This window comes from Sminthopsis crassicaudata, chromosome 2 (genome assembly GCF_048593235.1).
Source record: "Sminthopsis crassicaudata isolate SCR6 chromosome 2, ASM4859323v1, whole genome shotgun sequence".
NCBI classification, from domain to species: Eukaryota; Metazoa; Chordata; class Mammalia; order Dasyuromorphia; family Dasyuridae; genus Sminthopsis; species Sminthopsis crassicaudata.
Window position 1 is genome coordinate 575,191,171 of NC_133618.1, and position 14,545 is coordinate 575,205,715.

The window sequence follows — 14,545 nt, forward strand, 5'->3', positions numbered from 1 at the left end:
GCCCTCTCAGTCTTTGTTCATAGCACCATTATTTTTTTGTTTTTTTTTTTCAGGCTCAAAACCTTTGAGTGGTCTTTGATTGTTCTATTCTCATAACTAGACAGTCTCCATATCTTTTTATCCTTTTCTCCCAATATCTCTTCTGTTTTTATCTTTCTGTTTCAACCTATTACCACCCTGGTTCAGGCTCATTAAGCTCAAGTGCAATTTTACTCTGATAGCCTCTTAACTGGTTTCCTTGCCTCTGTCTCTCTACATCTTGTACATACTACCTGAGTAAACTTCCCAAATAACCCTCTGGATAATTTCATTCCTCTGGTTTTAATAATAAAAAATCCCATGAAATTCCTTATTATTCCCTAATGCCCACAGGATGAAGTTTAAACTCCTTAGTTTGACATGCAAAGCCCTCCACAATCTAGCAATAACCTATCTTTTTGGATTTCTTTCCCATCATTATACTACAGAGATTTTCTGCTTTAGCTTGATTGCCCTATTCATGTCAAGCCTCACTGTCCCTCAATCCCCAACCCCCCCAAAAAAACCCCAACACAAAACAACTTGTATTTTCCCACATTTTCTCTTTTCATTTCTACCCATCTAAAGTATCTTCAGTTCCCCCTATCATTCTCTATAGAATTTCCATCTATCCTTTAAGACCTGCCTATTCTGTAAGGTCTTCCTGTTCACTTTAGCCCAATGCTCTAATCCTTCTTTCAGCACCTATGCTAATTATTGCCTGATCCACTGATTTATCAGTCATGTACTGATCTTTTGCACTATTATATTAACATATTTAAATAACATAGTATTAGTTTTTGTTTGAATCCAGAGATGAGATAATAATTATGGGATTCCTAGTGTAGCTATGCCCCTTTTTTAGTGCAGAATTAATAATAATATCATTCACATAGTGTTTTAAGGTTTGTCAAGTGTATTTATATATGCTAGCTCATTTAATCCTCACAACAACCTTATAAGCTAGGTTCTATTATTATTCTCATTTTATACATAAGGAAACTGGGGCTAGGAGAAATTATATTACTAGCCCAGGGTCACATAGCTATAAGTGTCTAAGGCAGACATTTGAACTTATATCTTGCTGCCTCCAGTTCAATACTCTATTCACTATTCTACCTAGCTATTTCTAGAGCTGTAATTTATAGTCTTAGAGAAGTGACTAAGGCTGAGCAGTTAAGTGACTTGGCTAGATGCTAAAGTAACTCAGCTAGTTTATGTTAAAGGATAGAGTTGAATTCAAGGCTTCCTAACTCTACAGCAGCATAGTTTCCAACCCAAACATTATTTACCTCCTCCAAGTCTTACTCTGACAATTCATTGAGGTATGGATGAAACCTCAGGTTCACAAAGATTATGATAGTAGAACATTAATGGTAAGTTTTACCAAGCAGGTGAAGGCCTAATGATGGACTATATTATTTATGTCCAGTGATGGCTGTAGTTAAATTTGGAGAATTTATTAGACTTCTGATCATTAGATGATTAAATATTTTGGCTGCAGCATCTTCTGGAGATAGTATACCCAGGCCTAGAGGAGCTGTAATTTTTATAGTTGGAGGTAATACACCTGCAATGATGGATCCTTGAAATAACTAATGCTATTTAACTTTTCCATATGAAATTCTGAAGACTCAAAGCAAAACAATTTAAATGAAGAGGAAAATGAGATTTCTCTAAAGAAAATGATATGGATGCATAGAAAACTCAGAAATTCACTTACATTTGAAAAGAAAATATACAGAAGTTGGAATCGAGTCTAAGTAATAGAAAATGAATAGCAGTGTGGGAAGGTCCTATTAAAAACAGTGTCAGAATTATAAAGCTCAGAATGAACTAAGGCTCCTAAGAGAAGCTGAAGACAACAAAGGATTTTTGCTTTGCTCGTTTTTTAGTTTTATGGGAGAAGATCAAAGAAGGGTAGGACTTGCTTGGAGTGGGTGAGACAATGATAACTGTTAGCAGAAGGTAGCAAAGCTCTTCAATTTATACTTTATTGTTGCTTCTTCTGTATAGGAGAATGATGTTAATATTGAAAAAGATTGAAGAAAAATGATTAACACTAAACCAGACCATAAGAGAGTACTTGGGTGCTCTTGAAAAATGTAAGTCATCTGACCCAGATGAGCTACCTCCTTGGATCTTGCAAGAACTGACAGGTATGATTATCAAACTATTCTCAGTGATATTTAAAATACCATGGTAAAGATGAGACCTACCATAAGATTGAAGATAGACACATATGTTTCAATATTCAAAGAAAGGAAGACAGTAGACTCTACAAACTACAGGTCAATGAACTTAATTTCCATTTTTGGACAAATACGTCTCTTGAAGGAGATCTGAACTCTTTCAATTGGAAAGGACCTGACAATCAACAAACACTTATCAAACACTTACTATGTGAAAGGGACACTTTTAGGAATATCAAGCCCAACATGTAACAGTCCCTATACCCAAGAAACTTACATTCTCTTAGAAAATCAACATGGACACATATAAGTATATATTAAATATATACAAAATAAACATGACATACATACTAAGTAATTTTGGGAAGGTCTTGGAGGAGATGAAAAAATTCTCATGTAGAAAGAGGTGTCAGCTGAACTTTACTAGAGAAATAGATTGGATTGGCTAGATACATAGCTAGATGAGTTATAAATAGATGGGTGATAGATAAATGGATGACAGATGATACAGTTAAATGAAAGACAGAGATTAATAGAGAAATAGGTGCTATTTAAATGATAAGAGAAATAGATTAGATTGCCTAGACATACAAATAATGATGACAGATAGATGATCGAGAGTAGACAGATTGATAATAGATGATAGACATACAGATGACAGACAAATGATAAACAAATGATAAATCATAAACAGATAGATGATATACCTAGATAAATGGTAGACAGGTGACAGAAGGTAACCAGATAGAATGATGATAGTTGATAGACAAACATATGATAGATAATAGGTAAATAGATGATAGACAACTGATAGATAAATATATGATAGAGAGATGATAGACAAACCAGACAGAAAGATAGACAGATAGATGATAGAACAGTTATTGAGTAATCATATTTTAGTTATAGTGATAAATACTGGGAATACAAACATGAGCTAAAAGAAAGACAACACAGAAAAAGGAGCTGAAAAGAAGCACTGGGGGATGTTATGGGCAGGGATCGTGCCCATGTCAGGGTAGAGTCAGAGTGGAGCCAGGAGAGATGTGAGCATGACTGACCTGGGTACTCTCTCAAATGGAGGATCTCAAGAAAACTAAGGGTTCCAAGAGATGGAGGTGAGAAGGCAGGACATTACTGGCATTACAGGGGATGTCCTGTTCAAAAGCAGGAAGGCAAATATTAAGAAGACTAATTAGTCTGGTTCCTAGGCTATATTGAGTTTTATATAATAATCCTAGCAATGTAAGTTAAGAGCCAGATTGTGATGAGTTAAAATGCCAAACAATGCTCACATTTTATCATAAAGGTAATAATAATGATGCCATTTATTAACAGAGTCAGACTCTATGCTTAGGAATATCCATTTGGCAGCTATATAGAAGGTAAACTTGAATGCACAAGGACCAACATGGAGGCCTCTGCAGTAGTCCAGGTGAGTGGGGATATCCTCATTTTATAGATGAGAAGACTAACAAAGCCTAGAGAGGTAGGATCATTGTCCAAAAGACAAGCCTTAAGTTGGGTCTCATAGGAAGCTTAAACTCAAGGTCAGGAAACAATATAAGGAAAAAAACTCACAAAAGATGAGGATGAAAAGATGAACAAAATGTGTTCAATCCTCAGTCAGAAAATTAGTCTGATTAGAGCAGAGGCTAAATATCTCTGTACCACAATTTCTTAAGAAAGGGCATCTCTTCTAAGCAACAGATATGCATGACAAAAATCTAGAGTTCAAGAAGCCCAGCAAGGATCATGCTTTAAAATAGTGTACCTCTAGCATCCATAGCTTCATGAAATACATTTAATATCTGATAGCAAGAAAGAATGTTATAGAGGACTGAGGAGGGGTAGGTTTTGCTGGAATTATGTGAGTCAAAGACTGAACGACACTAGGACACAGTGGAATTTGGTTAAAATATGTTAAATGACATTACTGTGGAAGTATTAATCAGGAAAGCCTTTTGCTTATTGCTACACATTGCTCTAGCAAATAAAGATTTACTAAATATCATAAAATAATTTCTTCAAGTTAACCAATTTGATTCTTCACAGTTCAAGAGAGGTTATCTTTCTTTCCTCACTGCCCCACCTTGGAATCTTATCTCAATTCAATTGCCACTTTCAGTGAGATACCTTTTTTGATTCTTCCAGTTTTTAATTCTACCCCCACTCTCTAATTACTTTATTGGGCATTTTCTTAACCTGTGTATCTATGGTTTCTAACCAATAGGATATAAAGCTAGAATTGTTTTTGTCTTCACCTTTGTATCTCCTATACCTGGCACAGTGCCCGACAGACAGGTACTTACCAAATATTTCTTAAACTAGAATTGAATATAGGAGAAAATCTTATAGTTCTAAATAATACTAAAGTCAGCAAAATCATGTGTAGTTAGGATTCTGCCAAGTTTCAAAGTAAACAGACCAGGAAGGTATAGAAATATCATCTTGTTGCTAATTCAAAGTTAATTTTGTTCCAGGATATTATGAAATTCCTTCAGTGTCAAGAGATCTTTTAAAATCTTTTCTGTATAAACTTAACAAATTTAGAAATTGCACAAGTAGTAATAATGCTATTAACAGAGAAACAGATTACCAGAAAATGAAAGGGGCTCATCATATAAGGATAACTGAGGCACAGCTCATATGCTTTGCTGATATCTAAATAATCCTGAGACAAAGAAATAGGGCCTTTCACATGCTAGTGGTTCATGATCTATATTGTTGGAGAGGGTGATTATTGATAATAATAGTTCACATTTGCATATCATTGTAAAATTGGCAAAAAGCTTTATATATATATTTCCTAGTTGACCTTTATACTATTATCCACATGTAATTCATGAGGAAAATCTGGGGTTATTTGGCTGTAATCATATCTCTACCCATGCTGATGAGACACAGAAACTTTGGTAGAAGTAACAGAAGAAGGAAAATGTGACATCCTACCTGTTTGAGATTCAGCCTGAACACGTTCACAAGTTTTTTCTACCTATAAATGAATACTCAGAGACATTAGTTCATGTTTCTTAATTACTCATTGATATTATTTTTGCTGGAATTGGTATTGGGTAATAGCCCTATTTTTACTGACCTTATTGATGTCATTGCACAGTCTACTAATGGACACATAGTGTCTAATCTTTCTGCAAGCAAAAAAAAAAGCAAAAAAAAAAAAAAAAGCATTATTTTCTTTCTGATTCTCCATGCTGATTAACCCAGTTTAGTTTTCTTTTATGAGGACAACAACAACAAAAAAAGTCAAAGGTATTAACCAGTACACAAATGCTCAGGACATGATATTTACTTTTCTTGTTTTTATCCAAGGCCATTGATAAAGGAGCAGGGGGTCTAGGAACATCCATTTGTGACTCTGTAGAAAGATGAGTAATTCTTTAAAGAAAACAAATTCTTCCCTACAAAGGAATGAATTTTATGCTCTGTAACTACGTCACTGGGTCAGACAATGAAGTAAAACCTTTCAATCAACAGAATTCTGAGGCTGAGGGCCGGGGGGGCAGTTCTTGAAATAGCAAACAGAATTTATCCCTTAAGATGCTTGGTTCACATTCACTGCAATCATGGCCACCTCTTGTGGAATTTAACCAGCTCAAGGGTGCCCAGGACAATGAAGCTGTTTTTCACTGTTTGATTAGGATCTGTCTTGAAAACATTAAAGCTTCATTAGTCAGATGTGTTCTCACAACACAACAAATCACCTCAGATGAGTTCTGAAGTTGTTCATTTCCCTTGACTATTTTATGAAGCCTGGGAAAGAAGTTTATAAAGTAGATTTCAAAGTTCTTTCTAACGTTTCTTTTCTTTTTTTTTTTAAATAACTTTTTATTTTTCAAAATACATGCAAAAATAGTTTTTAACATTCACCCCTGCTTGTGTTTAAAGTTTCTTTAGAGGAAAAAAAAGCTTTACTTTTCTCATTCCCATAGGAAGCTTGATAATTGACTGAGAATAGTTTTTTATAAGACTTTCTTGTTTAGGCACAGTTTGGGAAAGAAGAGGTTTCCTACAAATTTAAAGAGCTGTCTGATTTCTGAACAATTAGAACTCATCAGGAATTCATTTGCATTTCCAGTTTGCTCTTAAACTAATGTTAAGTGTATTAAAAATTATACTTGTTTGTACAAGGATGATAAGTTTATTAATTCAACTTGGAAATTATTTTGATTATAAGTAGAATTATAGCATGCTGAGCTTTTAAGGAATCCCGAACTTTTGTTTTTGATGGTGAAAAACTGAGAGTATAAGACACTACCAATATTTTGAAAAGCAGAGAAAGTCTTAGGGACTTTGTAATTTCCATTGTCTTGGAGATACAGAATTCAATTATTTTCAGATAAGAGGGGGAAAAATTCAAGCACAACTTTCATTCCACAGAATCCTGCCCTAATGAGTGTCATTTTCTGAGCTACTACCACTAAGAGTTTTTGCTTCCTCTGAAGCTACATTTTTATTACCTACATAAGCTTCTGAAAATTGAGGTTTGAGGTTTGCTAAAATTGAAAGAAACCTCTCTGTTCATTTATTTTTTTTAACTTTAGTACAAGTCCTTGTAAAGACACATTCTGCAGGGGTTAGAGGATCTATCTGACTTAGGAGAAGGCAGAGGAGGCATTACATGGAAACTTTACCCCTCATCACAGGGATGCAATCCTAGCTCAAACCTAGGAAGTTATTTTTTTATTGTACTTCATTGGAAAAATTCCCTGTAAGTATCATCATATCTTTGTAACTTACTTAGTAACTCAGGCTAACATAGAGACAGCGTTATCCATACTTATATTTCTGCCTTTGATTGCCTCCAAGAAATTTGAATTTGATTAAATTGAAATAAAATCTTACTGTAGTTGTGTTTTTAAATATTGTGTTATGGGAGATGGTTAATGCCAAGAAACAATAAAGAAACAACCATCTTAATCACTTCATTAATCTTTTACTAACCAAAGAATTGCATAAATTAGTGGGATGGAATAAGAACCCTAGTTTTCTATCTAGCGTCATTCAATGATTGGTTTGATTAACTGATTTTTGATAGTGTGGGTCATTCCGTATCTCTTTGGGCTAGAAGAGTTTATGTCTTCCACATCACAGGGGTTAGGAATGTGTTGCTCCCATAATTTACAAAATTTATTAAAAAATTTTTTTGGCTTTTTCCTCATACCAGAAAAAAGTCTAAATTTCCCTTTTTCTTTTACAGGGTGTTTATAGTGCCTTATTATAAAATTTGGGTTAAGCATTTGATCATAGGCTCTATGTAGGTCAATATTAAGTAACAATACTTTTTCTGTGTCATCTGCCAATATTCACATGTCATCTGCATCTTCCACAAAACACCCCCCAAATTCCCATTTAATTTCTTAAGATGATCCACGATATATTGAAACTCTGATAGAAAAGATGCCATGTGGAAGAGATAACTATAGTTTCCTCCTTAAGCTTCCTTGTGGTCCTCTGTTCTAAGAGACTCATTATAGACTTAATGTGGATACTAGATCTTTAGCTCTCCTGAAGCTCAGAACTCCTGGACTCAATTAATTCAAGCTGGCCCCTCTCAGTGTCAGAAATTATAGGTGTGCACCCCCATGCCCATCAAAATATGGGTTAAATTATTTTTACAAAGGTAAAATATAAAATAAAAACATGTGAAAAGATGTCAAGTTTCTGATCCAAACGGCTACAATCAAGTCACAGATGGATTTTACTGACATAGTCCACATTATCTTCCTTCTCAATTTTTGACCTATATATGTTTGTATGTGATTCTAGGTAATGATAATGAATGATTATCTAAACATAATGTTTATTTATTTTTTTAAGAAAAGCTTATCTAAAACTTCTCTTTACTACTCTACCATTGTGTCCCCTCTCCTTACCTTCTTTAACCAACATCTCCTTTTGGACTCAGGCTCTGGCCATGGTTTTCCAGTTATCTGACAAATATGCCATGCTCCATTTAGAGAAAGAAACCATTATACTTAAATATAGATAGTTCTTCATTATCATGGTGAGAATCACATACCAGCCTGACTGTGCCTGCCCAATTGACAGGTGCTTTCCCATTCTTTTGACAAGGTCAATGAAATCATTGTTTCCCTATAGAAATTCTTGCTTGTGAAGGTGCTTATCAATAATAGGGTAAAGCTGAAATGTGATATCTCTTTCTAATAAATCATAAGATAAAATTTGGGAAAGAATGGAAATGCCATGATGTGTTACTGATAACATAAAACTTCAAAAGGATCTAACTGATTCTAAAGAAATGAATATTTTTCTTAAACAACAGGTATTCAACTTTGCTATTCCTAAGATATACTTAGACCTTAGTTCTGAAAATCTTCTAAGTACCACCATGTGTGATGATGCAGAATAGTGAAATTCACACCGTTTACAAGAGGTAATCTATGGGAATAATCTTATTCATTCAACCCATTCACTGAAAAGTTATCAAGCAACTATTGTGTGTCAAGCATTGGGAAAAAAGAACAGAAACAAAAGTTTTGTTTTTTCTTGGATTGGTTACACAAATGTGAATGAATGTAAAATAAAATTATTATTGAACAATAAATTAAAATTGTTGCTTTTCCTGCTTTTTAGGAAAAGTAGTATTTTTAGGAGTAAAGGCCTAGACTATACAGAGTAACATATTTCCTCCAGCATTTTTTTCTTCATTGGCAATGCCATTTGTAAACTGAACATTTTGTCTTCAGCCTTGAGCTAATGTGTCCCTCTCTCCTACTGTATAGTACAGTGCCTGCATTTGTTAAATGCTTAATAAATTCTCAATGACTTGATTTGAATATTACTTTGTGTTCTGAGATTTTATTTAGCAGCACAGGTGTGGAGAAAAGATTTTAAGAGAAGTGACATTCATTCTTATATGGAGGGCAGGGATAACTTTTATATAAAAGACATAGAAAAAAGCATTCTACAGAGAAAGATTATCCCCTGAAAATAATTACTTTTTAAAAATCTTCATTAAAAAAAAATTCACTGCTCTGAAGATGTTCAAGAGATGTCAAACTCACTTTCTAGTTGGTCTGTGACCTTGCTGAAGTTTTTAATTTATTCAAATATTACACTTCTAAGATCAGTTTTGAAGCAACACAAAAGTATTATCTGTTGACTAAAGCATTGGATTTCTTTCTACTCACCCTCCCTGTCCGATGACAGGTATGATCTTCACATTTTGTTGTATATTATCCCCATTTTTCTTTTTGGCATAATAAATTCCTTGCCACTCCTATAAATGGAGTTCAAGCATCATTAAATTTTGTATTCAAAACAGAAACCTCAGAATATTTCCCAGTTTTCGTTCCAATTCATTTAACACTACTAAGACACTTAAGGATAAAAAGTGATCCAAACCCCAGACACAATTTTCACCATCTTGGCTGAGTTATTTATTGACAAAAGTCACCAATCTGCAAACCCATGTGGTTGGGCCCTTTGCTGGTGGGAGGGATTAATTATATACTAAATACTTTTCACAGCATTATCCTCCATATTTGAAATGTAAAAGTTACTGGAATCCTTAGGATATGCTGCTCCCAGTCTGCTACAGAGATCCAAGAGTCTTGATTTCTGTTCATGTCTTTGAAGTCTTCAGGCAGGAAAAAAAGTAATACAGGGGAAGGAACATGACTTTAGAGTCAGAAGACCTGGATTCCAAACCCAAATCTCCCAATAACTTCCTGATTGATTGTGGGCAAGTAAATGGACTTCATTTTCTTTTGATGTCAACTAAGGGATTGAACTACATGACTTCTGATGTTCCTTCAACCACATGATATTATGATTTCTAAGGACCCTTCCTTAAATGATGATCTTAGGTTCTTAGGGACCACAAGGAGACTGATCTGCATCCAGTCTCTACTTCAATTAGTAAATCAATAAGTATTTATTAAGCACCTACTATATGTCATACACTGAGCTGAACACTTGGGATATAAAGACAAAAAAGAAAGAAGTCTTTCCCTTCAAGGAATCTATATTATATCAAATACATGTACATATATCCATAAAATATGCAAATGGATACAAAATAATTTGGGGATGGAGTAAGTACACTAGCAGTTAAGGGAGAGACAGAATTAGGAAAGGCTGCACACACAAGATAGCTTTTAAGCTGAATATTGAAGGAGCCCGGCAAGAAACAGACATATGAAATTCAAAGGACCATACAGTCACGGAGACTGAAGAGGGATTATTCAGATCAAATGTGCCTGAAAAATCCAAGGGGCCCTGAAGAAACAACAGGAAGATTTCTCTCCCTGTGGCAGAAGCAAGAAGAGGAGAGTCCAATGGGGTCTTGGACAGGGGGAGCAGAGCGGTATCTGGGCTCTAGGAGGAGTGAGCTAAGGCTTAGAGTTTGTTGGTATTATAAGTCAAATGTATGCAAGAGTGATTCAGATGTACAGATGGTTCAGATAAAGACAGTAGTCAGAGAGCAGGTAAGGAAGGAGTCATAGACCCAGGTATACAACCAAGTAAATTAAGTACCAGTGATCAGATCTTGGGAGGTGATTCTGATCCTGACATGAAAAAGTACTTTGTTTAGGGCCTACCAATATATTTGCCAAAGCAGGAACTGAGGTCAATGTAGGGCAGGGAAGTAGCATGTAAAGGGGTCTGGATTTAAAGTCAGAGATTCTGGACTCAAATCTCAGCTCTGCAACCAGCAAGAACTAGGATAGGTAAATTCTGCCACTCTCAGTTTCTTCATCCATAAAATGAAGCAATTATACTAGATGATGTCTGAGATCTCTTCAATAACTAAATTTATGATGCTATATGACTGTATTTATAGTAAGGAAGTTACTAAAACTGGTTAAGGAAGGAGAAAGCTAATTGATAAAAATAAACTAGAATAGTAGCAATGGGAGTGGAAAGGAAGAGAGCGATATGAGAAAAATGTTAAGAAAAAAAGATCTTAGTGACTGGATATAGGAGAATAAAGAAAGTAAAGACTCAAAATGACCAGAAAGATTTGAACTTCTGTCACTAGGAGGATAGAACTATAGAAGACTAGAGCTTTATTCTAGGGGAAAGTGATGAGCTTAGAAAACAATAATTCCTAAGTCTATAAATTTGCTCATCTTGGTCTTGCCTTTTTACATCCACCATATGCCAAGCCCTATAATTTCTACCTCTCTCTCAAATCCACATCCTTCATTTCCCTTATATAGTTATTACCCGAGTTCAAATTTTAATCACTTATCATCTGGGTTATGGAAAAAGCCTCCTAATCAGGCTCCCCACTTTCTATCTCTCTCCTCTTGAATCCATCTCCCACACACCTGTCTTAATGTTCTCCTTAATAATGTACCTATATCCTCATGTCACTTCCCTGATCAATGAGACACCTCATTCTGGTATCTCAGGCCCTGATTCCACCATAAGAATTTTCCAACCTTATTTGATATTCCTTTGCTTTTCATACTCTTTTTCATCCAAACTGAACCAGCTGCCATGTCTTCAACATAAAATTCCATCTTCCAACTTAATCCATTCACTAAATGCTCCTCCATCCCTGAAATGCACTTCTGCCTCTCAGAATCCTATTCCATTAAGGTTCACCTCTACACCCTCTTTAAAATCTTCCCTGACCCCCCCATTGTTAGTGCTTTTTTTCTTCTCAAATCACCTAATTAATTGTTTGTATATATATATATATATATATATATATATATATATATATATATATATATATATATATATATATATACATATGTATATGCGTTATACATACATAATATACATGTACATATGTTATACATGTATATAATATATTTATATATAATTCCTCTTATCTGTGTACATATCATTACATATTACACAAGGTCCTTGAGGGCAGGGACTATTTCATTTTTATCTTTCTAAACCTAATTCAAGAGTAAGGATTAGCTTAGAGGAGGGAGGGCTAGCCTTGAAGTCAGAGAATTTGGGTCGGGGGCAAAATCTGACTGATTCATATTAGCTTTGTACTCTAGGACCAGGAACAAGCCATTGAATCTCTCACCTAATGTACCAGGCACCAAAGACAAGGGAATAATCTACAATAGGGGCTGCCTGATCCTAAACATAACTTACTCTCAAAAGTCTTGTGCAATTTTAAGCTTATAACTGAGATTTTTCCAGATGCCTTCCATAGTACTAAAAGTGATGTAAAACATTTTGCAAATATTAATTACACTTGATTCTCCCATCAATTCTATCTCAACCCTACCCTATTTTACAGATATGTACCTATTTTACAGATGAGGAAATCAAGTGAGCTTTGAGAGAGGCTATGGGATTTGGTTAGAGTGATGCAGTAAAGTGTAGGAGATAAGATTTTAATCTGGTTGTTCTTGATTCCAAATCTGGCACTCCCTCCAATATAGAAATTGTAGATTGGCCAAAAGAAAAAAATCCCCAGCACCTAGCACAATAGCTGGCACATAGGGAGTACTTAATTACTGTTTGTTTAATTGAATTTTAGTCAAATTGAGCCAAAGGTGATAGAAGAACATTTAAACAGGAGTATTTATTTAGCCTATAGTTAGAGAAACTCTACAGGTGAAAGGTCACAACTAGAGCCACAGGTTTTGAATCTGCACAGTTGAAGCTATCAATATTGATGAGCTAGGCAAGGGAGTAAAGAATAGACCAAAGTTAGAAAACCAGAAAAGTATAGCATCATGAAAGTCAAAGAAATAAAGTTTCAAATCGACAGTCACATGAGGTTTGATTTATTACTTTGTTGATTGTACAGACCTAAGATAAATATGGAGAATATGCTAATAATGCAGATTAAATTTTAAAATATGATATGTATACATTTTTCCTCTTAGAGAGCTGCTTATTAAATATTTAACAGTATACCTTGCTTATGCTATCATGAGAAATATAAGTACATACATAAATATGATTGGTATCTGCATTTTTAAGCATATGAAGTTTAAAACTGCATTAAGGCTTTTGGCACACCCTGAATATAGAATAAATATAAAGAGAATAAGAAAAAAGTCTTGGATATTTATTGAGTAGTTAGGGAAAGAGAAGTGAATGTGTTGGGGTAGGAGGATGAAGACAATTACTATCACCAAAAATTTTCATTTACTTATTTTACTTTACATTTTTATTACTTAAATTAAACCTAAGTGTTTTTTTTACAGAACTAACACAGGTTTTATATATATGTATATATGTGTATGTATGTATGTATGTATGTATATAAATTTTCTGGTTTTATTTAGCCAAAATTAAATTGATTTTTGCCATATCAACATAGAAAAAATTAAGATATTATGCATCAAAGTAATACAGTGATAGAATGCTGGTCCTCAGTTCAAATATGACCTTGATAATTACTAGGTTGATGACCCTGGATAAATCATTTAATTTTTTTTTTCTGCCTTTAGCTTCTTAACTGTAAAATGGGGATAATAATAATAGCATCTCTCTCAAAGGATCATTTGAAGGATCAAATGAGATAATATTCATAAAAGTATTCTTAAGGCACAGTGCCTAGCATAGAGTAGATACTTTATTCTCTCCTTCCCTAAGTCAGTTGTCCCCTCTTTCTGCCTGTTCATTTATGAAATGGAAAAGAAAAGCAAAATTTTCTGCCCCTTCAATTTCAAATGTATTCTCACTTTAGAATCAATGAGTCAGTTTTTTACTTCAAATCCTTTCAAATATCTGTGGTTTCATGGGTCAGGGGAAGGCAGAGGGCATGGTTGGTACTCCCTCCACCAACAGCAAACCCAAGATACCTTTATTTTTGTCACTTTATGAGTGGCCATGACCTTAAAAAATTATTAGCTGGTAGTTTTCTGGATGATGACCCTTTCTGAACTTGGCTAGGCAAGACCACGGATGATAGCAGGTGCTTTCAGTCCATCTGTGGCTGCTCTACGTAGAAGCAGCTTTTCTGGGTCTGTAACTTCTGTAAAGCTGGGTCAGCGAGGAGACGCAGTAGATCGAGCACAAGTTTCCAAGTTCATATGTGACTAAAGATGCTAGCTGGGTGACCCTGGGCAAGTCATTTATTCCTGTTTGCCTCAGTTCCTCATTTGTAAAATGAGCTGGAGAAGAAAATGGTAAACTGCTCTAGTGTCTTTGCCAAGAAAGGTCCAAATTGGGTCATGAAGAATCAGGGAGGACTGAAGAGCAGCAGTCAAGCTCAGCTGGTACAGATTTCAAGAAACCAGTGTCACCTCTACATCACAATGAAAATGAGCCCCAAAATGATGAATTGGCTTTTATCCTTTACAGAAAGCTAAATGATCTCATTACCATTCTTCCCGAGAAATGCAAGTACCTCATAGGGT

General features: G+C 34.8%; 1 protein-coding gene across 4 annotated transcripts in view; it reads right to left on the reverse strand.

Annotated features, from left to right (window-relative positions):
* Positions 1-14,545, reverse strand: part of PDE8A (phosphodiesterase 8A) — a 246,475-nt gene that overhangs the window by 57,510 nt on the left and 174,420 nt on the right. For all 4 annotated transcript variants that reach the window (XM_074295300.1, XM_074295299.1, XM_074295301.1 and 1 more), the window contains 3 exons: positions 9,383-9,471; positions 5,308-5,359; positions 5,163-5,205 (listed from right to left, as the gene is read on the reverse strand). In XM_074295300.1, the coding sequence (XP_074151401.1) occupies positions 5,163-5,205; positions 5,308-5,359; positions 9,383-9,471 (184 nt within the window). The remainder of the gene's footprint in view (positions 1-5,162; positions 5,206-5,307; positions 5,360-9,382; positions 9,472-14,545) is intronic.